Source organism: Tauraco erythrolophus, chromosome 6 (assembly GCF_009769465.1).
Source record: "Tauraco erythrolophus isolate bTauEry1 chromosome 6, bTauEry1.pri, whole genome shotgun sequence".
NCBI lineage: Eukaryota > Metazoa > Chordata > Aves > Musophagiformes > Musophagidae > Tauraco > Tauraco erythrolophus.
The window spans coordinates 27,189,054-27,213,855 of record NC_141470.1 but is presented as its reverse complement, the minus strand read 5'-3'; the positions used below and the strand labels follow the sequence as shown (position 1 = coordinate 27,213,855).

Sequence of the window (24,802 nt, the reverse complement as noted above, 5' to 3'; positions counted from 1 at the left end):
TGGGGATAGGGGACACAGCTGGGATAGGGGACACAGCTGGAGGGCATGACTGGGGATAGGGGACATGGCCAGGGAACACAGCTGGGGATAGGGGACATGGCTGCGGGGACACGGCTATGAATGGGATGACAACTGGGGGACACGGCTTGGGGACAGAGCGAGGGATGCAGCTGCAGAGAGGGGATGTGGCTGGGACACCTTTAGGAAGGGGGCGACGCTGGGAACACGGCTTTGGGGACACAGCTGCAGGCAGGGGACATGGCGTGGCTTTCGGCTGTGTGTGCAACAGCGCGCGTGTGTCTGTGCCGACGTGTGAAAAGCCGCACACGCGTCCGCGAGGGATTACACCCGCGGGGAGAAAAGGGGCCGCTAGCCCTTTAAGAGTAGCCCGGGGGCGGTGCCTTTAAGGTCAGACGGAGGCGGGGCTAGATCAGGCCACGCCCCCTCGTCGCGCCCTGCCGGCGCGCGTGCGCCCCGCTGGCGGAGGGGCGCTGGTGACGTCATGCGCGTGCGCCCGCGACGGCGCATGCGCGGCGGGGCCCGGGGCCGGAGCGGGCCGCGCGGAGCCTGCGGGCGGTGGGCGCCGCCGCCGCCGCCGCCATGTTCCGGTACCAGGTGAACGGGGAAGGGGCCCGTCGGGTCGTGGGGGGTGGTTGGGGTCTACGAGGGTGTGCCGGGGCGGGAGGAGGCCGCGGGCCGGGGTGGGGAGGGGGTTGCGCCGGGCCGGGACCTTGGCCCGGCGCAACCCCCTCCCCACCCCGGCCGCGGCCACCCCTCACCCCGGCTCTGCGCGCCCTCGGGAGTCCTCAGGTGGTACGAGGCGCCGCGGGGGAGAGGGGGTTGTCTGCGGAGAGGGGCAGTGTGCCGCACCCTCGGTGCCGGGGGTCTGGAGGTCAGTGTGGCTCATGGAGCCGGGTCACCGGGCTGGGGAGCAGAGGGGGTCCCCGTGGAGGTGCGATGCTGCGAGGGGGGCGTCTGGGAGTGGGAAGCCGGTGCTGACACCCCCCTGCTTTGCTCTCCCCAGTCCCTGGAGGACTGTCCGCTGGATGAGGATGAAGACGCCTTCCAGGCACTGGGGGAGGAAGATGAAGATATCGACCAGTTCAATGATGACACGTTCGGTGCCGGGGCTGTCGGTGAGCGCTCACCTACCCCCCTGCAAAACCCCTACCATCTCCTCCACACCCTCCGCCCTCGACACTGTGCCCCCTGCCGCCCCCTGCTTCTCTGATGCCCTCGCTGCCACTGTGAGCTTGTCTCTCTCTGTGGGTCCCTCGCAGACGATGACTGGCAAGAGGCACACGAGCGGCTGGCAGAACTGGAGGACAAGCCAGTGGCAGCCAGGGAGCAAGATGGGCCCAACAGCGAGGAGGCGGATCTGCTGGGCGAGCCTGAGGACACTCTAGCGGAGCGGTTGACTAGGCTGTTATTGACAGCGAGCTGGAGGATCCCGCCATCATGCAGGCCGTGCAGACCAGGGTTCCTGCGCAGGTGGGAAATAGGCTGGGAGGCTGGGGTGGGCACAGGCCTGATGGGGCTGGGGCAGATGCAGGCCTGGCAGCACTGTGCTGACTCCCTGTCTGTTTTCCAGCAGCCTGGAGGGCTGAACTCCAGCATCTGGGATAGCTCGGCTGTCCTGCGGCGCATCCGGGGGCCTCTTCTCACTCAGGTAAGGTGCCAGCGTGCAGGTGGCAGTCATCGTGGCTTCTCTAACCAACCCCCCATCCCTCAAACCCCAACGGCAGTGAGCTGGGTGCTGAGAAGCGAGATGTGCTGTACTGATGCAGGCTCATCAGGGCTGGGGAGCCATTCCAGATCAGCCTGGGTTGGTGAGGTGTTCTGCTTGCTTCTGGCTGGGTCTGGGTGGCCACAGTTTAGGTCATTCATAGACCCTCCTAGACATCACCCCTTGTACCCCCTCAGAGGCTGGAGAGCTGGGTTGGGGGATTATCGCTGATCTGTGGTCCCTGGTGTTGTCTGAGAGGTGTTGGCGCTCCGTTCAGGGTTTGGGAATATCGGCGCCCCAAGGCAGAGGATTTTTCTTGTTGCGGTTTAATTAAGAGTCAGGCTTTTAAGTGCAAGTGGAGCGTGCTGCGCAGCCAGACCTCTCCCAGCTCTGCAGGGTTGAGAGGGCTGGGAACTGAGCATGTGCGTGCAGCCTGCGTGGCGGTGATGCAGAGTTCCCACCCTGCGCTCAGGCAGTGCTGTCATCACAAATGGGGGTATCTTAGCAGTGACGTGGACTCTGTGGGGCAGGCCCTGGGGGTCCCCAGGGACCCCCGGGTATTGCATGGGGCTCCTGGGGAAGTACAGTGGGATGCAGAGAAGACCTGTCAGGAGGAAGGAAGTGGCTTTCGCTTCCTGGGAAGGTCCATGGGACAGATAGTGACAGTCCCTGCCGTTACAGTCAGTGACTGTTATCCTGGGGGGAGGTTTCTCTCCCCTTCCACTTGCAGGAGATGCCGTCGGTGTCTGTGCTGGACTACGCTCTGCCTCAGAGACCCCCACAGGCTCGAGAGGAAGAGCGAGACCCCTCTGAGCGGGCGTTGCCCCGGCGTTCGTCGTCCCCAGTCATCGGGAGCCCCCCTGTCCGGGCTGTCCCCATCGGCACCCCTCCCAAGCAGGCTGCCATGCCCAACTTTAACCAGCAGGTACCTCTCTCTCAGCCTCCACTCGCTACCCGTGGATCAGAGGACACAGGCTTGTTCCTGGGGAGCTGACAGGGTGACTGTGCCACCTCCCTCTTCCTAGATCCTGTGTCCGAAGCCTGTCCACATCCGAGCTACCATGCAGCAGCGCTACCCTGCTCCCTACAGCGAAAGGATGTCCCCCAACCAGCTCTGCAATGTACCGGTACCCAGCCCCCTCTGCACCTCTCCTTGTGGGTGCTGACTTCAAGGCCCCATTTCTGGAAGGTCTTCCAGCCTCCCCAGAACCCCCCAACACCCCATTCCTTTCGTCTCACCTGCAAATCCAGGCCCTGATGGCACTGGACCTGTCACTGTCATGCACAGCCAGTCTCTACTTCCGTAGATCGGCCTATCTGCCTCATCCTGCTGGGTCAGCCCTGCTCCCTGGAGCCTGACCTGGCTCCCAGCCTGCCCAGTGCACCTTCCTGGGGCTTCATCTTACTCTGTCACCTTCTCCACATCTGCCCACCATGGGCTGTGACCGAGGTCCCTGTTCCCTTCTCTTTCCCCAGAATTCCTCCCTCCTGGGCCACCCGTTCCCTCACAGCGTCTCTCCCGTCCTCACCCACCTGCAGAGAGCGCAGCTGCTTGGAGGAGCCCAGGTAATACCCCCTCTGCTCCCTCCCTGCACTTTCCTGGCCCCGTGCAATGGGCAGGGTCCCACGTTTCTCTTCACGTGGCTGCAGGAGCTGACTCTGCGTGGCTCTTTCTGGCCGTCAGACACAGCCACCCTGGTTGGGCCTTTCCCTTTGCCCCTAAATCTCCTCCTGGCTCACTCCAGGCTCCTTCTCTGCCCTGCCAGGCCGGCCGAATGTCCCCCAGCCAGTTTGCCCGGGTCTCTGGCCTGGTTGGGAGCCCCCTCTCTTCCGTCAGTCCCAAGCTGCTCCAAGGCAGAGTCGGGCAGATGATGTCTCCGGCCAGTGGGTTTCGTGCCTTCTTCGGGGCTCCCCCCGCTCCACCTCCCTCACAGCCGCAGCACCCGCCGGGCCCTGCATCCCACCTGCAGAGCTTGAGGTATGTGCCATCCCTCTACCGACCACCTGCCCGCTCTCTGTGGCCACCTCTGTGACTTCCTGCTCTCTTCAGGCCGCAGCCCCAGATGTTCCGACCGGACACGACCCACCTGCACCCCCAGCATCGCCGGCTCCTACACCAGCGGCAGCAGCAGAACCGAAAGTGAGTGCTGGCCCTGCGCCGGTGCTGGGAGAAGGGGCTGCCTGGCGTGGGAGTGGGTTGCATTGCCCCTCCACTGCAGTGGGTTTGTGCTGTCGGGGCTAGCCTGTGCACCGCTCTCTGTCCCTTCCTGTAGCTCCTGTGTGCTCACGGGTGCCCTTCTTGCCTCCTGCCAGCCAGCACCGGAGCCTCAACGGCTCGGTGGGGGACCGAGGGGGCCACCGGAGCAGCCATCAGGAGCAGATGCGCAAAGACCCCTATGCCAACCTCATGCTGCAGCGGGAGAAGGACTGGGTGTCCAAGATCCAGATGATGCAACTGCAGAGCACTGATCCCTACCTGGATGACTATTACTACCAGGTACCAGGGAGGGGGAAGCACCCAGCCCACTCTGCTGTGTGTCCCATGCCTGTGGCTGCTGGCAGGGCAGCTCCTTGACGTTCCCACGGGACCGGTATCTTCCCAGCGCAGCCGCTGTGATGCGGGGTGGCGGGTGGGAAGGGGATGTCAGTGCCAAGAGCAATGTGGTGGAGGAAGTGTTTCTAGATGGGAGGAATGTGCTGGAAGAGGAAGGCAGAGGGATAGGGTCCCCAGCAAGGAAAGAGAAGTGGGGGCAGCAGCAAGGGAAGATCTGCCTTCCTCTTCTTGGGCGAGATCCCCAGGGGTGAGGAGATGTTGGAGGATGCTGGCAGCATGGATTCAGAGGGTGCAGCAGAAGGCCCAGGATAACAGGAGAGCAGTTCTTCTGCATCAGAAGCTGCATGTGACAGTAGCAGAATAAAACACACGGAAGGGGAGAGAGGGAGGCTGCAAAATGGAAAACGCAGGAGAGAGCCCTGGGCAGAGAATGGCTGCCTAAGGAGGACTCTAGTCTGACAGGGGAGGTGGTGAAGCCCACAGGGTGTAAAGAGCGAGATGGAGAAGGTGAATGGGGGAGAGGCAGATCCTGCTCTTTTCCATTTCCAAGAATAGGGAGCACCAGACGGGGCTGGGAGAAGCCAGGTTTGGAGCAGACAAAGCAAGGTGACGGCTGGGCTTTTGCTGAGGGTGGTAGATGCTTGAAGCTCCACTGGGTTTGAGGGTACACAGGGCAACTTCACGTGAGGGAAAGCTGCAGAGGGCTTTGAGCTACGTAGGACGGACGCCTGGCTTGAGAGATGGAATGGGGCTTGTGGGGTGGCTGGGACTGCATGTGGGGCCAGTCGTCAGCTGTGATAGAGCTTTGGCCTCTGTCTTTATGGAGGGGGTGCAGAGGAGCTAGCCACACACACAGAAGGGTCCTGGAGCAGCGGATGCAGCTGTGAGCACGGGGCAGAGCAGGGAGGGCAGTCAACAGCACGGCAAAATGGATCAGAGCACTCCAATCCCCACCATGGTGGGTCAGGGACCCAGCGGGAGTGGGGACAAGTGCTTGCTGCGGGTTGTCTGGGCTCCGGCGGAAGCTGGCAGGAGAACTGCGGACAGCGGGTCAGTCTGCTCTGAGGCTGTCAGGAGGCATCGCTGCTGACAGGGTTTTTCTGGGAGCTGTGGGTGAGCTCATCCCCAGTAGTGGAGGGGAACTGGTGCGGCTGCAGCCGGGATGTGAGTCAACAAAGCTCTGCCGTTGCGAAAGAGGCGAACGTTGGCCGGGGTGGATGGGTAGAGCGCGTGAGCATGGGTGTGGGAAGCCCCAGCCACGCGCTGCCCAGCCCAGGCATGGTGCTAACGGAGCAAGACAGGCTAACTGGAGTGTGCTGGGAAGGACTGGGAGCTGGGGACCTCACAGGGAGAGCAGCTTCGTTGTAGTTTGTTTTGAGAACGAGCAGGCTGAGGAGGAACCGCAACCTCTGTAATCTCAAGGGATGATAGAGAGGAGGACGCAATCATCCCCTTGTGTCCTGGGGGAAGAACTGTGGTTTAAAACGCTCCTGCTGATGTTGGGAAGACCAGTAAGCAATGGGTGAGGGATGGTGCACAGGCTGGGCAGAGGGATGTCTTGCATCAGTCCTTGCTGACTGTTTTTTGGAGGGTTGCAACTTCTCCTCTCCCTGCCTCAGAATTACTTCCAGAAGCTGGAGAAGTTGTCAGCAGCAGAGGAAGTCCATGGTGATGGTCCCAAAAAGGAACGCACTAAACTCATCACACCTCAGGTGGCTAAACTGGAGCACACCTACAAGCCAGGTAAGTGCTCCATTCTCCATGCAGCATGGACCTGGGCCAGCTATAAAGGGGGATGAGGTGAGGTCAAGCCCAGACTGACTCCCTTTGCTTCCCTTCTCCCTGTTTCCTGCAGTGCAGTTTGAGGGCTCGCTTGGGAAGCTCACGGTCTCCAGCGTGAACAACCCCCGGAAGATGATCGACGCGGGGTGGTGACCTCCCGCAGCGAGGATGACGTGAGTTCTCACCCTGCCTCCCCTCCGAGGCAGCTCTGCGGCTGGGCGCTCAGGCCAGTGCCGGGAGCCACCCGCAGCCCTGACTCGCTGTCCCTCCCTGGCAGGAGACGAAGGAGAAGCAGGTTCGAGACAAGAGGCGCCAGACCCTTGTCACGATTGAGAAGGTGAGTTCGAGGGGGAACCGCCACGACCCTTGGAGATCTGTGGAGGGGCCACGAGGTGGGTTGGGGCGAAGGAAGGGCCAGGGAGACCATTGCAGGACTGATGAACTCTTCTGGACAACCAGCACTCAACAGTGTCTGAAGCCTTCTTTGCAGTAGAGGAGGGGGTCCCTGGAGCAGAAAGGCTGGAGCAGGTACCAACCGTGCCTTCACCCTGCCCCAAAACAGCCTGGATGAGCTGTTATTGACTCACAGCTGCAGGGCAGTAGCGCCTCAGCCCCCTGCAGCCACTGTGTGAGGGGGTGGACACTTGTGGGTCACCAAGTCCCTGCTTGCTCTGCTCTCACACTGGATCTGAAGGAGACTTTGACATGATCTGGGCCAGGATATTCCACTCTTGTAGCAGCAAAGGAGATGGGAGGGCCCCACCTGGGGCCAGGCACATCCTGGATCTCTGTGGAGCAGGGCTAGCAGATCCTGTCACAGATCCCTGTGCCCTGCTGCCATCACTCTCTCCCCTGCAGACGTACAGCCTCCTCCTGGACGTGGAGGACTATGAGAGACGCTACCTCCTGAGCCTGGAAGGCGAGCGGCCGGCGCTGATGGGTGAGAGGAAGCAGAAGATCTGTGATATGTATGACAATCTGAGGGGGAAGACGCCTGGGCAGGAGAGGTGAGCCGAGGTGGTGTCTGCGACTCAATTGCTGTCAGGAGCTCGGAGAGTCTGTGGCCACTTGCGGCTGCTGAAACTGGCTTTCCAGGGACTTCTTTCCTAAGGAAGAGTTAGACTGACTCTTCCAGGGGTGTGTTGAGAACTGGGGGCTGAAGTAAGCTGCTTTTTTCTATTTATTTATTTTACTCTTTTTTTTTTTTTTTCCCCCCATGTGATTGTTCACTCCGGTTATGATCCTATAACTTTCATCCCTGCAGCTTGAGTGCTGCGAATAGGGCCTGTCCATGTGCTTGTTGGGTGTCTGTCCACCCTGAGCTCCATGCCCTGGCGCATCTCTGGGTCCCTGTTTTTAAGTCTACCTCCTCTTGCCTGACCTGTAGCCTCAGCAGCACAGATGGGCAAGGAAGGACACAGGGTCTTGGTGGCTTCTTCTCCGTTGCCCTGTGGGGAAACGGGCCTTGTCCTCCTGCCTGGCCTGTCAGACAGGCAGAGGTTAGGGTTAGGGGTGTCGTTTCTGCATTGTTTTTCCCTCCCCAGGAATGTTTTTTGAGCCGAGCTTGTTTTTTGCCTGGTACCAGTGCAGGGCCAGCTGGGGGGTGCCCACAGGAACGCCCCACATGCCCTGGGACGCTTTCAGCTGAGTGTTGGTACCTTTCTCCCCTCCTCAACAGGCCGAGCGATGACCACTTCATGCAGATCATGTGCATCCGGAAAGGGAAGCGCCTTGTGGCCCGGATCCTCCCCTTCTTGTCACCCGAGCAAGCGGCTGACATACTCATGGCAACGGCCAGGAACCTGCCCTTCCTCATCAAGAAGGATGCTCAGGATGAGGTGAGATTCCAGGAGCCGGGAGAGTTCCTCTCTCTCGCTGTGATATGGGGTCTGGAGCCGGATCATCTCTCCTCCATCAGGGAAGATGGCAAACGGCATCGTGTGTCTTAAGGGCGGTTGTTTCTGCCTCTCCTGGGAGGCTACCAGAGGTCCAGGGAGGCCGCAGGAGCCCTCCTGGCAGGGCCTGTCTCTCCTGTGCCTACCGGCTGGCACAGCCTGGCCCAGCTTCACTGGGAAGGAAGTGGGGAACATTTCTGATAAATGGTGCCTTTGTTTAACAAGCCCAGCTCTTGTCTAAAGGGCTGCGTCTCTGACTCATCGAGTGACAATGAGAGACCATTTTCTAGAGGCAGAGAGCAGAGGCCAGCATCTTCCGAGGGACGTGCTCTCGGCTGTTCCTTTGCAATGTTTTTTTTAGATAGGGAATTAAAATACACGCATCTGCAAAATAAATCTGAGCTTTTTTTGAGAAAAGAGCATGATTTAAGAAGAAAAAAGACTTGCCTGAATTTAAAGCGGGCCTGTGCTGTTGCGGGGATGTGGTGGGAGATTGTTAGCAAATCCCACCCTGAGCACGCGAGGGGGGCTGAAAGCGGAGGTGGTGCTGGTGTGTGTGTGCGTAGCAGCGACTTGTCGGGGTCCGTGTGGCCCTGGGGCGGCCAAACGGCCACAGGGAAGCATGTCTCATGCTGCTGCAGCTCCTGACTTCTCTGCTCTTCTCTCCACAGGTGCTGCCCTGCCTGTTGAGGCCCTTCTCGCACGTTCTCTACCACCTTCCCTTGGGGACGGTCACCAGCCTTGTGCAGCAGCTAACGAACCTACCTCAGAGCGCGACCGCGCCGGCGCCCACCAACCTGCACCTCGCTGCTGTGCTCCAAAACAAGGTGCTCCCCTCTCCCTCGCTCTGCTCCCTAGGACAGGCAGCACGGGGGCAAGTGGGGCCATCTCATCCCTCCCGCCCTGGCAGGTCCTGATGTCTCCCCATAATTGGGAAACTGAGTTCCCCGGCGCTGGATGGCAAAGCTGGATGCAGCCGTGGTGCAGGAACGGCATGGGAGCCACGGGCTGCCGGCCCCTGGCACCTCTCCCCTTCCCTTGCTGATTAACGAGGGTGTCTGGCAGATTAATCAGCCGTCTGAGCTAGCCTGGGACTCCGCTGCAGTCCAACAGCCGGCTCCCTTGTCTGTCCCGCTGGGCTGCAGACTCCTGCCCTGAAATCCGGGACAGGAGGGCTGCTCCTCTGCCTTGGGTTCGTGAAGATGTCCCTCCGAGCTGGGCCCGGAGTGGTCTGTCACTCACGTGGCCATCCACCATGCCTGCAGTGACTCAGGCCCATAAACAGCCACTTCCTCCTCATCCTCAGGGGGCTGCAAAGGCAGCTGGGGACCCTCCCCCTTGTGCCACCGTCCTCAGGAGAATTGGGAGGTGGAGGTGATTCTCAGACTCACCCAAAAAACACTTGGAGGGGAGAAGCGGTGGGAGAAAAGCTCGCCCAGCCTGTCTCCTGCCGCAGGGATTTCCTTGCGAGGCACGACAGCCCTCGGGAGGCCAGCAATGGCTTGTGACAGCACCAGCACATCTCCCTGGCCAGGCTCCCAGTGTCCTCCCTGACGCCCTTCCCTGTTCTTCCCCACAGTTCGGCCTGTCCCTGCTGTACTTGGTCTTGAGCCGCGGGGAGGAACTGCAGAGCTCAGACGCCAACACGGAGCTAATGCAGGACAACCAGTGGTGAGTGCCTGTCCTCGACTGCGCCTCAGGCCTGGCGGGAAGGTGGCCATGCTGTCGGGGCTTGGATATTGCACTGCGGCAGGGTCCAAAGGACTCAGAGGCAGAGTTGATGAAGAAGGAGGTTTAATTGCCATCTCTCGGCAGCAGCACTGGAAACAACCACAGTGCTGAACGGTCTGGCTTAGCCGCGGCACGAGTGTGTGATGTGGTGTCACCACTGTTTCCCCGGGGCTTGAGTGTCCCTGCAAGCTCCTGCATGGGACGTTGCCGCATTACAAGTGCCAGGGGAGGGGGGAGAAGGCGGCCCTCGCAGAGCAGCCAGGCCGTCTCAGTGCAGGGAACTTGAGGAAGATGCCAAGTGCAGGCAGGACCCTTCCCCGCAGAGAGGCCGGTGTCTAGGGACACGGCGCAGCAGTGTCTCCTGCTTGGTTCCAGCACCAAAACGCTGTGAGGCTGTGCGTAGCACAGGGCACTCTGGTCCTCTGAGGGGAGTTGGAGAGCACCTGGCTCTCCGATGGCTCTCACTCCTCCCTTCTCCTGTCCCCCCCTCCGGCAGGACGGAGCTAATGCTTATGGCAACCCGAGAGCTCCTGCGGATCCCTCAGGCAGCCTTGGCGAAGCCAGTGTCCACCCCCTCGAACCTGATCTCCCTCTTCTCTCGCTACGTCGACCAGCAGAAGCTGAACCTGCTGGAGACGAAATTGCAGTAAGTGTCAGCCCTCTTCTCCTACGAGGGGACAAGAAAAGGGCGAAACCAGAGGCAGGAGGGTGAAGGGAAGCAGCTAGGGAAGCTGTGGGGAGGGCCAGCGTGGGGCGGAGGGTGAAGCCTGCCCTAAGCAGAGCCCCAGCGGAGCAGCCTGGGAGTCACTGCCTCCCTGCCTGCGGCTCCTCTGACCCCTCCGCTGTTGTTCCCTGGTACCAGCTTAGTGCACGGGATCCGGTAGGAGGTCTCCACGGCTCCTCCCCACCGCTGTTGTCACCGGAGTGTTCCAGAGGATGGATGGAGGGCAGGTGGTGTCCCCCCCGCCCCAGCCCAACACCTGGCCTGGCGGGATGATGTCCCCTGGCATAGCTGCTGCAGGGAGGCACGGCCCCCGCCCTGCAATCCTGGCTGGGGACGGAGTGGTTTGGCTGCTCCCTGCTCTCCCCCCCAGAGTGCTGCGTCTCCCTGCGCACCCAAGTCCCCCCTAGCCCCCTCTGCTTCCCCCACAACAGCTGCTGCTTCTCCCGACACACACACACACACACACGCACACTACCGAGGAAGACGGGTGCCCTGGCAGTCCCAGGAAGGGGGGGTTGTAGGGCGGCAGGTTTGCCCTCTCCTCCCTCCCCAGTCCTTCCATAGCCCCCATCGGGCACTGAGGTCTGGTCCCTGCCCTTCCCCAGCTGCACACACACACACACACGTGCACACACCTCTTTTGCACACTTGCCTTGTCTTCCTGAGGTCGGCTTCTTCCCTCCCCCTTTGCTCGCCTGCACCCCAGGTTCAGACCCAGCAGCGCCGGGGGACGGCAGAGGTGGCACAGCCATGCCCTGGCCTCCATCTCCTCCCAGTCCGGGTGGATTCTGCTGGTTCTGCTCCTCAGGAACGTGTCGGGGGTGTGTGGTTAATTTTACTTTTTTTTTTTTTTTTTTTTTTTTGCTTTTAAAAAGAAAACAAAGAGATTTGCACATGTAGGTATTTTACAACCAGTAACTCCTCCCTGGCATTAACCAGCTCCCCTCCCCTCGGCTGCTTCCTGGGCACCCCAAGCCCCCTCTGTCCTCTCCCCCCTCACTTTCCTCCGACTGATCAAGTGGAAAGTTCTTTTTTTTTTTTTTTTTTTCCTTTGTGCTTTCCTCTCCCCTCCCTTCTTTGCCCGCCCCCGCCCCACCTCCCAGTTTTTTTGGTTCTGGTTAATGAGAAGAAAGTTTCTAAATTTACATTTTATAGGGTATTGTAAATAAAGATGAATTGTATACTGCCGGCAGCGTGGCTGTGCCTTCGTGGGGGGGGCAGACACGTACCCACACACCCACCGGGGCCCTCCCCAGGCTACACCCGGGGGTGCCCGGGCTGGAGCACAGCTCCGCCCCCACTCCCCTCCAGCTCTACGCCCCTCGCCACTGGCAGCTGGGTCCGCACCGGCTGTAACGCCCCCGGGGGAAGAAGCGGGGCAGCCGTCGCTGCCTGGGCTGGGCTTTCGCGGGAAGGGGGGACCCCGGCGGGCAGCCCCTGCGGTCACGTCGGTTCCCCGGGCGGAGGGGCGGGCAGGGCCCTGCCTGCCTGGGGGTGGTCCCGCGGCCCTCGACCCCACCGCGCTGCGCTGCCGCCGGGGGCCGGGCCGGGCCCGAAGCGCTGGGGCGGCGGAGCGGGGGGGGGGGGGGGTGTCCCCGGTCAGAGGCCACCGCCAACGCCGGTAGCGGGGCGATGTCTCTGCCAATGGCGGCGCGAGTAGCGGGAGGACCCGCCCCCGCGGTGAACCGGCCGCGGGATGAGTCACCGCTTCGCCGCGCGACCCCGCCCAGCTCGGTGCCTCTCTCTTCTCATTGGCGCGCCGCGGAGACAGATGGGCTACAGGACCAGTGAGAAGGCGGGGGGGGGGGGGGTGCAGCCTCGCGGCCTTCAGCGCAAGCGTGTGGGAAGCCAATGGGCGCGTAGGCACCGCCCCTCGCGGGCAGTGGCACCAATCCGCCCGTCGGGGCGGTGCGCGCGGGCCACTGTCGCCGCCAATGGGGCGCGGCCGGGGGCGGGGCGGGTGACGGCAGCTCGGAGTGGGCGGGGCGGCGGGGCGGCGGCGATGGCGGATCTTCGCGCGGCGGCCGCGGGTCCTGGCCCGGCGGCGGCGGCGCTGCCCGGCCCCATGGCGCTGCCCGCGGCGCCCGGTGCGGCCCCTGCCCTGCCCTCACCGGCAGCGGGAGGTGGGGCTGGTCCGGGCCCGGGGGCGGGCGCGGCGGTGGCGACGGCGGGGGGCGGCGGTTCCGGGACGGGCGGCGCCGGGTCCGGTGGCGCCGGGTCCGGTTCGGCGCGCGAGGGCTGGCTCTTCAAGTGGACCAACTACATCAAGGGCTACCAGCGCCGCTGGTTCGTGCTCAGCAACGGCCTCCTCAGCTACTACCGGTACGCTACCGGGGACCCGCCCCGCCCCGCCCCGCCGTCTCTCGCCCCCTCCGTGCGCCGCGGTGCTCCCCCGTGACCTTGGGCCCGGCCCGCTTTCCGCGCCGTGAAGCTACACGCGGGGGACGGGGTGTACGTGTTTTCCTCCACGCTTTAAAACCGGGGAGGCCCCAGTGTTGCCCGCGGATCCCCGGTGCCAGCCGGGGAGGGGCAGAGCTGTCACCTCCTTGCCTGAGCGGAGCGGGCAGCTGGCCCCGGGGCTGTTCGGGGGGGTGGTGTGCCTGCCCGGCCCCCCCGCCTCTCCCGGCCCCTGGGTCTCGGTGTCCCTCCGAGCAGCCCTTCCCCGGCGGCACCGAGGGCCCGTTCCTCCTCGGCTTCGGGTGGGAGCCGGCCCTGGTGCCTCTGTGGTCGGGAGTCAGTGGCGTTACCGGTCTCCTCGCTGCTGTACCACCGTTCGGTTCCTGAGGGGACGCCTGAGCCCGGCTGCTGGGGCCCTGTTGCTCCTCGACCCTCCATTATTCATGGAGGAACCGGAGCCTGCAGGCAGCTGCCAGCTCGAGTTACAGCCCAGCGGGCGGAGGGAGGCACCGGTTCCCGGGCCGGGCTGGGGTGTCCCAGGCAGCTCCCTCCTGTCCCTGCCTGGCAGGCTCAGGCCCGGTGACGTGGAAGGGGTGTGCCAGGCTGGCACGGCCTTACACCGTCCGGGGCACTTTATCCTTCTCCCAGGCCATGCCAGGATGTGGGAGGCACCAAGGGGAGCTTGGTGGCCCCTGAAGCCACTCCTGGGGGCTGCTGAGGCCTGCCTGGGGGCCGGGGGCTGCGGACCCCACCCCATGCTCTTCCCCTGGCATGGCATTGCCAGCCTTGGCCCCATTCCGGCGCTGGTGCTGTCCACCCAGCCGGCTTGGCAAAGCCACCATGGGCTGGAGCCGGCACCCTATTAATAACCCTGCCTGCAGGGTGGGGAATGCCAGGCCCCCTTCGTGGCTCCCCAGAGGCTCAGCTCTTTCCCAGGCCAGGCTGCTGAGGCACCTCCTTTCTCCAGCCCCCTCACCGTGTCCCCATCCTGCCTCCCCGCGCAGATCCAAAGCAGAGATGCGGCACACCTGCCGCGGCACCATCAACCTGGCCACAGCCAACATCACCGTGGAGGACTCCTGCAACTTCATCATCTCTAACGGCGGAGCCCAAACCTACCACCTGAAGGCCAGCTCGGAGGTGGAGCGGCAACGCTGGGTCACTGCCCTGGAGCTGGCCAAGGCCAAAGCTGTCAAGATGCTGGAGGAGTCAGGTACGGCCCTTGCGCTGGGGTGCCTCCGCAGCCCCCATGTAAGCCATTGTGTGTCCCCCTAGTCCTCCCAGAGCCAAGCAGCACGTGTCAGCCCCTGCTACACCCGTGTGGGTCCCGCTCCTTGGGTCCAGGGACTGTTTTACCCCTACATGCATAGCCCCACATTCCCTCCCTGTTCCCAAGGCCCCTTTGCTTGCTGCCAGCTAGAAAGGCAACCTGCTTTTCCCCATCCATCTCCCCTTCCCAGCTGGGGTGCTGTGCAGGGACAGTGTCACAGCATGTGGCTCAGGGTGCTGGCAGCTGCTCCCTGAGTGCGGTTTGGAAGGGGCAACTATGTCCATCCATGTGTGAGCCCAGCAGTGCTCTCCTGCCTGCTGCAGCCATTCCAGCATGGAGCTGGCTTCCCTGCTGCCTGGCTTTGGCTTGAGGAGCTGCCAGCAGCCTGGCACATGCTTCCTTGCTAGCGTGACCACTTGTGTGCCAGGAGATCAGCCATCTGCTCTGAGCTGCCACTCCCTGCCGCGCTCCCTGGCTGTGGCATCACTGTCCAGGATGCTGTGGCGGTAGCCGGGAGCACCCCATGTGCAGCTCTCAGCCCTCAGGGAGTTGGAGGGAGACTCCTGCTGTGTCCGTCCTGGCAGCCCCACGGTCAGACCCTGGTGCAGCTCAAGAGGGCAGGTGCTCCCACTGCTCCCAGCGTGCAGCTTCCCCTTCTTTCCCATCTCTTGGGAGGAGAGAGGCCACACAGGGCCACGCTAACATCCTTTGCCACTGGCAGATGACTCGGGCGACGAGTCGGTGTCACAGACGGACAAAACAGAGCTGCAGAACACGCTGCGCACCCTGTCCAGCAAGGTGGAGGATCTGAGCACCTGCAATGACCTCATTGCCAAGCATGGCACGGCCCTGCAGCGCTCCCTCAGCGAGCTGGAGACCCTCCGGCTGCCAGCCGAGAGCACCGAGAAGATCAAGCAGGTGAACGAGCGAGCCACGCTCTTCCGCATCACCTCCAACGCCATGATCAACGTGAGTCCGCACTGCACCCTACCCCATGGGGCAGGGCAGGGGAGGGTTCTGTGGCGGGAGTTGACGCTCACACGTGGACCATGCGCTGATGGGGCACCGTCTACCCTCAGGCCTGCCGGGATTTTCTGATGCTGGCCCAGACCCACGGCAAGAAATGGCAGAAATCGCTGCAGCATGAACGGGACCAGCGCATCCGGCTGGAGGAGACGTTGGAGCAGCTGGCCAAGCAGCACAACCACCTGGAGAGGGCCTTTCGCGGTGCCACCGTTCTGCCCGCCAGCGCATCCGGCACCGGCGGCCCTGCCAAAGGTATTGCCAGTCCACCCAGAGCCTCCGCGCCACATGCTGGGGGCCGGTTGAGTGGGAGCGAGGAGCAATGGTGTGAGATGGAGCCGATGGTGTGGGATAGGGGACAGCAGAAGCCCACGGCGCTGTGCCCACAGTGACCTGCAGCTGCTTTCAGTCCTTTTCCTGAGCCAGGCTCAACTTCCTTCATGTCACCAACCCCGAGCGATAGGTCTGTTGGTCTCTCTGGCACAGCCGAGCGGTTGTGACACTTACAACACGAGACCTGCTCGCTCTGCCCCTACTCCTCCTAAGCCTTGTCTGCCACCTCTCAGTGTGGCAGAGGTGGCATGTGGCCCCTCACCTGGCTGGTGGTGACAGGGAGAACCCTCCAGTGTCCCACTGCGGGGAAATTGGGAGGAACCTTGAACTCACTGCTTCAGCTACCCTCCCCCCTCCCCAGATCCATGCTGCCCTGCGAAAGGAGACATGAGTGACGAGGACGATGACAACGAGTTCTTCGATGCCCCAGAGATCATCACCATGCCGGAGAGCATGGGCCACAAGTGAGTGCTGGGGCGTGGGGCTACCCTCCTGCCCTCCCCACCCCACTCAGGACTGATTCTGCCCCCTCTCCTCCCCCCGCCCCAGGCGCACCGGCAGCAACATCAGTGGCACCAGCAGCGACATCAGCCTGGAGGAGCAGGTAGGACGCGGGCTTTCTGCTGGCGGTGTGTGCAGGGGGCTGGCTGGGGGTTGCCCTGGTTCCTGTGGAGGGGTGGGGGGTTCACAGCAGCCCTTGTCTCGCCCCCAGTACAAGCACCAGATAGAGGACACCAAGAAGGAGAAGAGAACCCGCATCCCCTACAAACCCAACTACAGCCTCAACCTCTGGAGCATCATGAAGAACTGCATCGGGAAGGAGTTGTCCAAGATCCCAATGCCAGTGAGCAGGGACACAGCCAGTGAGTGGGCGCAGGGCACCCCAGGACCCCCCTCGCTTACCTCTTGCTCCCTTCCAGGTGAACTTCAACGAGCCCCTATCCATGCTGCAGCGCCTGACCGAGGACCTGGAGTACCATGAGCTGCTTGACCGGGCGGCCAAATGTGAAAGTTCGCTGGAGCAGCTATGCTACGTGGCCGCCTTCACCGTCTCATCCTACTCCACCACTGTCTTCCGCACCAGCAAGCCCTTCAAACCCCCTCCTGGGGGAGACCTTTGAGCTGGATCGCCTGGAGGAGAACGGCTACCGTTCCCTCTGTGAGCAGGTACCGCCAGCCCCATTCCTCTGGGCCCGCTGACCCCCATGGGGCAGCTGGTGCTGACCCGTCCCCTCTCCTGGCCAGGTGAGCCACCACCCGCCAGCCGCTGCCCACCACGCTGACTCCAAGCACGGCTGGACACTTCGCCAGGAAATCAAAATCACCAGCAAGTTTCGGGGCAAATACCTCTCCATCATGCCTCTGGTGAGTGCTGCGGCTCTGGGCGGGAGATGCTTGGGGAGAGAGGGTGTTTATGCCTGCGCGTGGGAGCGGGGCAGGTTTGGGGACCACCTGAGTCTCCATGGACTGGGCAGACTCCAAGGAATTGTTCCTAGCGCAGCCTTCCCTCGTCAGGTACCATCCACTGCGTCTTCCACTCTTCTGGCAACCACTACACGTGGAAAAAGGTCACCACCACCGTGCACAACATTATCGTGGGCAAGCTCTGGATAGACCAGGTGGGACGAAACCCCGGCAACAGGGCTCCCCAGGACCCTTTTGTGCCAGTCCTGTACAGAGGCGCAGCCCCTTGTGCCTCAGTTTCCCCTGCCAGCAGGGGAAGGTGCTGTGGGCTCAATCTGACGTTCCTCCTCCTCTCCTTTCACCTTTGCAGTCGGGTGAAATCGAGATCGTCAATCACAAGACGGGTGACAAGTGCAATCCTCAAGTTCGTTCCTTACAGCTACTTCTCACGGGACGTGGCAAGGAAGGTAGGGGCGTGGGAGAAGTGCTGGGGTGCTTGTGGCTTCTCGGTTTTCCTGATTCTGGCTATCCCCCCTGTCCCGGCAGGTCACCGGGGAGGTGACAGACCCCACGGGGAGGGTACATTTTGTCCTACTGGGCACCTGGGATGAGAAGATGGACTGCTACAAGGTGATGCTGAGCACTGGGGACAATGGAGCAGAGGGACGGCAGAGAGCTCACGAGGCTGAGGACAGTCGGGTGCTGCTGTGGAAGAGGAACCCGCTCCCGTGAGTAGAGGGCACGGGACAAAGTGTCCCAAGAGCTGAGGGGCTGGTTCTGAGTGCCCAGGAAAGGGCAGGATAAGAGAGGGGCAGGGCATGAAGCCTGCCGGTGGAGGGACTGAGATCCTGTCCCCTTCCCCGGTGTAGGAAGTACGCAGAGAACATGTACTACTTTTCGGAACTGGCGCTGACTCTCAATGCCCCGGAGAATGGCACGGCGCCCACTGACAGCCGCCGACGCCCCGACCAGCGCCTGATGGAGAACGGCCGCTGGGATGAAGCCAACGCCGAGAAGCAGCGGCTGGAGGAGAAGCAGCGTATCTCCCGCAAGAGACGCGAGGCCGAGGCTGCCAGGGCCACCGAGGATGGTAAGGAAGGGGCTGGTGGGCCCCCCGGCCCTCACCTCACTCCCTGCCTGGCCCCACGACCCTCACCCCCATCTTGTGCCCCCTCGTCCAGGCACCCCGTACGACCCCTACAAGCCGCTGTGGTTTGAGCGCAAGAAGGACCCTGTCACGCAGGAGCTGGCACACGTCTACAAGGGCGGCTACTGGGAGAGCAAAGAGAAGCAGGACTGGACCTTGTGCCCGGACATTTTCTGAGCCGGCAGGGAGGAGTGGCGAGGGGGCCTCTGCGCTGGGGCCAGGCACCAAAGCCCCCCCCTCATCTGTCTGTCCGTCTGTCTTAACCGCCCGTCTGTCCCCATGCGTCACCACGAGCGCCTGCCGGGGTTGCCTTAGCCGATCCAAACTGACCTTGGTGCCGGGGATGGGGAGTGGGAGCCGGCACGGCACCCCCTTGCCCGCTTTTGGGGAGAGGGGGGTCCCCTTCATCCCACACACGCGCACTCGTTCGTGGCCCTGGCCCCCTCCCTGGTGCAGGAGGGATGGTGCCCTGAGGGGGTACCAGGGGTGCAGCCCTGCAGGGGTGGGGAGCACAGTGTGTCCCCCCCAGGCAGAGGGGCAGTGTGTGGCCCCCGGGGAGGGCAGGGGCCGGCTCTGTCCAGGCGGTGGGTGCAGTGGGGTGAGCCTGAGGCTGGCCTTGGTCTCTCCCCGCCCCCTCATTGTTTTTTTTTTTTCATTTCCCCCTCACCCCCAGGCATTGGGGAGGGGCAGACCACCCCCCAGCCTGTTCTATAGGTGTATATTATATATATGTAGAGAGCAACCGGAGTCCCCTTCTCCCTCTGCACACGTGGCTCTGTGGGCCCCCAGCCCCCCCCGGCCCCTGGGCTGGGGTGCCCTGTCCCCAGCCCCCCTGGGGTGTCCCCCAGCTGTGGGGTTCCCCCTCGAGGTGCCTTCCCTGTAGGTTGTTTAGGGCAGGGGAGAGGTCCTGGATTTTGGTGGGGCAGGGGCGTCTCTTCCATCTATCTCCAGGGAGCAGTAGGCCCCTGCACCCCCAAACACTACAGGGGCTGGGAGATGCCCTGGGAGGGAGGGTGTTGTGGGGGGTCTCTGCACCCCCAAACGTGAGAAGTGGAGGGGAGTGTATGATGCCTTTTTTTTTTTTTTTTTTTTTTCCCCTTCTTCAGGAAAAAAACTAAATTAAAATCTGTGAATGCCCCAGCCTGGCTGTGCCTGCTCTATGGGGGGTGGGTATGTGCTCATCCTGGGGACCCCCTGCTAGTGGGACACGGGGGAAAGCTGAGGGAACACCTCTTTTGCCCCAGAACTGCCTTGCACCCCCAAAAAAAACCACTACTGCCGCCCGAACAGGGACTTGAACCCTGGACCCTCAGATTAAAAGTCTGATGCTCTACCGACTGAGCTACCCGGGCAGCTCTTGTGGTAATCGTGTGGGAGGGGACCCACACGTTCTCCAGTCCTCCTCCTACTCTTCTTCTTCCTGGATGTGGCACTGTGCTTCCCCTCCCCCAGCCCCACACACTGCTGCCGTGGGTACCAGCTGCCCTCACGTGCCCACCCCCCACCCCCGTGTTCCCGGAGGTTCCCAGGTGCCACCTTATCCCTCGTGGATGTGGGGGGGGTGTGTCGGACCCCCAGGCCGGGCTCTGCCAGCCCTGGGCTAAGCATGTGTGGGGGCGTACGGCGAGGGGTGTCCTCCCAGGTCCGCTGCTGGTTTGAGGGGGCGGGGCCCCCTTGTTGGCGGGCTCCATGGTGTAGGGGTGATCACGTCTGCTTTACACGCAGAAGGTCCTGGGTTCGAGCCCCAGTGGAGCCACCTCCCTCCGCTGTGGCTTTTGGGGGGGCACCCTCGATCTCTTCCCCAGGGACCCTTTTTGCTAAGGGGGGGCCCCCAGCCGGGACACGCGGGTCACCCCGCCGAGGGGGCCGTGGGTGGGTGGGGGTGACACGTGAGGAAGGGAGGGAGCCGGGGGCGGCTGTGGCCACGCCCTCACCGCTCTCGCGCCCCGCCCCGTGTGCTGATTGGCCAGCTGGCACCGATGGGCCGTGTTTATTGCGGATTGGTTGAGCCTGTGCCCTCCCGCGCGCTGAATGGCCAGTTGTGTTTGGACAAACATCACAGAGGGCTGATATTTCCCCCTCCCCAATTTGTTAATTAGTGAGTGCTGATTGGCCAGCAGCTTTGGGATGCTGATTGGCCGGTTGGTTGCAGCAAGTCGGATCACCTAGCCAATGGCAAAGTGCCCCGCCCTGGCTGTGCCCCGCCCACCCCCTGCCCGGGCACTCCTCGGACCAGCTCCGTGGGTGCGGTGGGCGAGTACAGCCCGGGGTCCTGTCTCTCCCCCCCGTGGGATCCCCCTTGTCCCCCGGGCACTGACCTGGGGTCACTTGCCACCGGTGCCCCCCATGCCCTGCTCACACCGCGGGCAGAGCCGGCGGGGTGGGCAGGGGCTGGGGACAGTCTCACCCCGTGTCCCCTCCCAACGACCAGCACACACTCTTCTCCGGATCTCATCGAGGAGGTTTATTGGGTGCCCCCAGCGCCCCCCCCCCCCCCCCCGCCCCGCCATTCCGCCACCCCCGAGGGCTGCTGGGGTCAGGGGACTCGTGTCTGACCCACTCCCAGATGCAGGCTCCGCTCCAGCTGTTCACTCTGAACCCTAATGCTGGCAGAGAGGTTGGGCCAGCTGGCCGAGCGGTTGGGCCAGCTGGCCGAGCAGGGAGCACCTGAGGAACTTGGAGTTGGGGGGGTTCTCCCTCCTGCCCGGAAGCTTTGTTACCGGGTTGACAACATCATAACGAACTCTGCGGGGCGAGGGACAAGGGCGTGAGGGGACCCAGAGTCGAGCCACTCTTCGCAGCCCCCAGCCACATGCCATGGGGCAGGGGAGGGGGCCCTCACCATCGAAGTCCACTCGCCCATCCCCATTGAGGTCCACGTCCTGTAGGATCTCGTCTACCTCCTGCGCTTTCAGCTGCTCCCCCAGCAGCGCCGCAATGGCCTCCCGCATCTCCGCACTGCTGATCTCCCCGTCCCCATTCACGTCGAACTGCGGCACCCGCAGGATGGGGGTCACCCTCCCCACCCGCCCCACCACCCTCCCTCCAGGGCCATGGTCACCCCCTGGTCTTCTTGTGATCACCATCCCCTTCATGCCTGCGGTCACCCCCATGGTTACTGTTCCCCTGTGGTCATGGTCGCCCCATGGTCACTGTCCCCTCCATATGGTCACCACTTCTCCATGGTCACTGTCCCCCATGGTCATTGTCTCCCCATGGTCTTCCCAGGGATGTTGTCCCCTCCATGCCTGTGGTCACTCTCATGGCTGTGGTCCCCTCCCGTGGCTGTGGTCCCCCTGTGGCTGTGGTCCCCTGTGGTGGTGGCCATACCTCGCGGAAGGCAATCTTGAGCTCCCTCACGCCCACCATGTGGGCCGTCTCCTCCCGCAGCTTCGGCCCCATCATCTGCACAAAGTCCTCAAAGTCCACGCGGCCACCCACTGTGTGAGGGAAAGGGACAACCTCAGTGCCCCACGCCCCAGCCCCTCTGGCCCTCTCCTCAGCCCTATGGCAGCCGGTCCCACACTCACTCCTCATCTTGATGTGCTGGGAGATCTCGATGAGTTCCATCTCGGTGGGCATGTAGCCCAGGGTGCGCATGCAGGCGCCCAGGTCCTTGTAGCTGATGTACCCGTCCTGGTCCGTGTCAAACTCCTTGAAGGCGTCCAGCAGCTCTGCCCACACACACGGGCACATGTGGGCACACAGACCCCATCAGGTGTGGGGGTCTCCCAGGCACTGTGCCACGCTGGGGCAGGTCCCTCCCTGGGTGCAATGCCATGGCACGTGGCCTCGTGGCACTGGGCCTCATGGCAGACCCCTTCATGGCACGTGTCCCCGTGGCACTGCACCCCATGGCAGATCCCTCCATGACAACATGCCCCCATGGCGCTGCACACCATGGCAGATCCCTTCATGGCACGTGTCCCCATGGCACTTCACCCCATGGCAGATCCCTCCATGACAATGTGTCCCTGTGGCACTGCACCCCATGGCAGATCCCTTCCTGGCACGTGTCCTCATGGCACTTCACCCCATGGCAGATCCCTCCATGACAATGTGTCCCTGTGGCACTGCACCTCATGGCAGATCCCTCCATGACAACGTGCCCCCATGGCTTTGCAGCCCATGGCAGATCCCTCCATGAGAACATGCCCCCCATGCCCACAGCCCACCCCAGCCTCCTATGCCCCCCATCTCCACTCACCATCCAGCTCCTCTGGCGACAGCTCCCGCTCCTGGGCCGGATGCACGTGGGGTGGGAGCAGAATCAGCCCCAGCTCAGCCCCAACCCCCCTTCCCCCAGCAAACCGTGGTGTCACCTTCATTAAGCGTGGGCCAAAATTAACTCCAGTGGGAGGGATTAGAGGGATTGGAGGCAAAGCCCTGCCCTGCCCTGTGCTTGCACCCCTGGTCCCCATGTCCCACCTCCTGCTACCCACCCTGGGGCTGCCCCAGCCTGGGACCCCCGAGATCTGAATGGGATTTGCCCAGCACCCATGGGTGCTGCCGAGGGTGCTTCTTACTCAGGGAGGTGGGGGAACAGCACATGTCCCCCTGCAGAGGACTGCTGGCTCAGCTTCCCCTTCCCAGGTTGTCCCCCTGGGTGTTCCCTCCGTCCTCAGGGGTGTCCCCAGCACCATCCCCAGTGTACCCGTGTCCCCTCCATCCCCAGGGTCCAGAGTGTTCCTGACCATGTCTCCAATGCCCCATGTCCCCTCTGTCCCCAAGGTCCTGGAGCATCCCCAACCTCGTCCCTGTGTCTCCACGCCCCCTCCATCCCAAGGGTCCCAGATCATTCCCAACCTCATCTTCACTGTCCCATGTCTCCTCTGTCTTCAAGGTCCCAGAGTGTTCCTGACCATGTCCCCAGTGCCCCATGTCCCCTCTGTCCCCAAGGTCCCAGAGCATCCTCAACCCCATCTTCACTGCCTCCATGTCCCCTCCATCCCCAGGGTCCCGGACCGTCCCTTTTCCCCATCCCCACCACCCCCATGTTCCCTCCATCCCAAGGGTCCCAAAGCATCCCCGACCTTAGCTCTGTGTCCCCGTGTTCCCTCCGTCTCCAGGGTCCTGGAGCATCCCCAACTTTGTCCCCATGATGTCCCCTCCGTCCCCAGCACTCCCTCCCCACCCCGTGCCCTGCCTGGCTGCCCCCACCTTGCCGAAGACAGTGTTGAGGAAGGGGGAGTACGTCTTGGTGGCAGCAGCGTGTGGGTCCCCGGGGCCCTTCTTGCCATTCTTCTGCCCATGGCCGCTGTGCCGGGACTCAGAGCCAGGGCTTTTGGTGGCTGGGGGGCCACCATCCTCGGAGGGTTTGGGGGTTTTCTCACCCACGTCCCCCCCTGTCCCCTTGCCCGGGGTCTCCGTGTCCTTGGGGACCCTCTTGTCCCCACGGGTGCGCGGCATGGGGCTGGGGCCGGGTGCGCAGCGGGCGGGCAGGCAGTGGCACACTGGGGCGGCCGAGCCTTAAGAAGGCGGCAGGAAAATCCTCTTACGCCCCGACGTGCCCCCCCTGCCCACCCCCTTCCCCCACCATGGACTCCCTGGACCTGGCAGAGCAAAGCCAATTACCAGTGATTAGCGGCAGGAAATGGCCACTGGCCACCGCCACCCACCGCGGCCTCCCATCAGGGTAGAGCCATGGGGCCACGGCACCCCCAGCCACTGGCCAGGTGCCCGGGGCCACCCTCCGAGTCCCTGCACTGACACATGTCCGCAATGCTCTCACCCCATGGCCACCACCCATGTCCCCAGCACCAATGTCCCCAACACTCTCACCTCATGGCCACCATCCGTGTCCTCAGCACCAACCCGCATCCTCAACACTCTCACCTCATGGCCACCATCCGTGTCCTCAGCACCAACCCACATCCTCAACACTCTCAACCCATGGCCACCAGCTGTGACCCCAACACCAACTGATATCCCCAATGTTCTTACCCATGGCCAACACCCATGTCCCCAGCACCAACCAATGTCCTCAACACTCCCACCCCATGGCCACCATCTGTGTCCCCAGTACCAACCCACATCTCCAGTGCTTTCACTCCGTGGCCATCACCTGTGTTCCCAGCATGTACCTGACCCTCCCAACCCCATGGCCACCATCTATGTTCACAGCACCAGCCAATGTCCCCAGTGCTTTCACTCCATGGCCACCACCCATGTCCCCATCACCAACTGGTGTCCCCAGCACTCTCACCCTGTGGCCACCACCCGTGTCCCCAGCATATACCCACTGCTTTCTACCCTGCGGCCACCATCCGTGTCCTCAGCACCAACGGATGTCCCCAGTGCTCTCACTCCATGGCCACCACCCGTGCCCCCAGCCCAGACACCCATCCCCAGCATGGGGACCTGTCCTCTCAGCAGGGATGTGACAACCGTGGGTGCTGTGGTGGGCACAGGCCCCCACCCTGCCATGCCCCCATGATGTCATCGGCCCGGCTCAGCACCTGCAGGGCTGGTGGCAGCAGGAAGCCATCGTAGGGACGCCATCGCGGGGGCACCGCTGCACTGGCCATGGCACACACAGTGCTGGGGGTCTCCAGGACCCCCCGCCCAATGCCCTGCAGGGATCAGTACTGGGTGGCCATGGGTGAGAGGGGGTCCTGCCCCATGGCTGCCCCCCTGCCCCATGCCACCGTCCCAGTGCAATGATGGCAGGGCCGCTTCTGCTCAGCCTGCTCGGTACCAGGCTCCTGCACCCACCCCTACATCTGGTGGGGAAACTGAGGCAGGGCAGGGCCAGCCCCCTTGGCTCACCACAGGCACAGAGTCAGTGCCGAGGGGGGAGGTGAGAAAGATTTGGGG

At 63.0% G+C, this 24,802-nt stretch overlaps 3 protein-coding genes and 2 non-coding genes across 5 annotated transcripts; 3 read left to right on the top strand and 2 right to left on the bottom strand.

Annotated features, from left to right (window-relative positions):
* Positions 1 to 573: 573 nt before the first annotated feature.
* PATL1 (PAT1 homolog 1, processing body mRNA decay factor) lies at positions 574 to 10,870 on the top strand. Its single transcript, XM_086612992.1, is given in 21 exon segments — positions 574 to 615; positions 1,025 to 1,136; positions 1,281 to 1,421; positions 1,424 to 1,491; positions 1,592 to 1,669; positions 2,457 to 2,651; positions 2,752 to 2,853; positions 3,203 to 3,292; positions 3,493 to 3,704; positions 3,777 to 3,866; positions 4,040 to 4,223; positions 5,900 to 6,023; positions 6,136 to 6,206; positions 6,209 to 6,235; positions 6,340 to 6,399; positions 6,921 to 7,069; positions 7,741 to 7,900; positions 8,629 to 8,784; positions 9,537 to 9,628; positions 10,185 to 10,334; positions 10,551 to 10,870. Coding segments are annotated over 21 exon segments (2,298 nt in total). The 5' UTR covers positions 574 to 600; the 3' UTR covers positions 10,573 to 10,870.
* A 1,544-nt stretch (positions 10,871 to 12,414) lies between these two features.
* On the top strand, positions 12,415 to 18,443 carry OSBP (oxysterol binding protein). Its single transcript, XM_086612990.1, is given in 17 exon segments — positions 12,415 to 12,734; positions 13,814 to 14,022; positions 14,801 to 15,048; positions 15,159 to 15,357; positions 15,797 to 15,899; positions 15,985 to 16,039; positions 16,148 to 16,279; positions 16,356 to 16,529; positions 16,531 to 16,602; positions 16,681 to 16,800; position 16,843; positions 16,951 to 17,054; positions 17,210 to 17,254; positions 17,256 to 17,306; positions 17,386 to 17,567; positions 17,709 to 18,015; positions 18,017 to 18,443. Coding segments are annotated over 17 exon segments (2,469 nt in total). The 3' UTR covers positions 18,164 to 18,443.
* Positions 18,444 to 19,265: 822 nt separating this feature from the next.
* Positions 19,266 to 19,338, bottom strand: TRNAK-UUU (transfer RNA lysine (anticodon UUU)). The gene has a single exon. It is a non-coding gene; the product is annotated as a tRNA-Lys (tRNA).
* A 331-nt stretch (positions 19,339 to 19,669) lies between these two features.
* Positions 19,670 to 19,742, top strand: TRNAV-UAC (transfer RNA valine (anticodon UAC)). Its single transcript has one exon. It is a non-coding gene; the product is annotated as a tRNA-Val (tRNA).
* A 960-nt stretch (positions 19,743 to 20,702) lies between these two features.
* On the bottom strand, positions 20,703 to 23,395 carry CABP4 (calcium binding protein 4). The gene is made up of 6 exons (XM_086613746.1): positions 23,147 to 23,395; positions 22,194 to 22,224; positions 21,517 to 21,660; positions 21,317 to 21,426; positions 20,829 to 20,976; positions 20,703 to 20,731 (listed from the first exon to the last, which is right to left on the bottom strand). The coding sequence occupies exons 1-6, from the start codon at positions 23,393 to 23,395 to the stop codon at positions 20,703 to 20,705; spliced, it is 711 nt and encodes a 236-aa protein (XP_086469872.1).
* Positions 23,396 to 24,802: the final 1,407 nt, after the last annotated feature.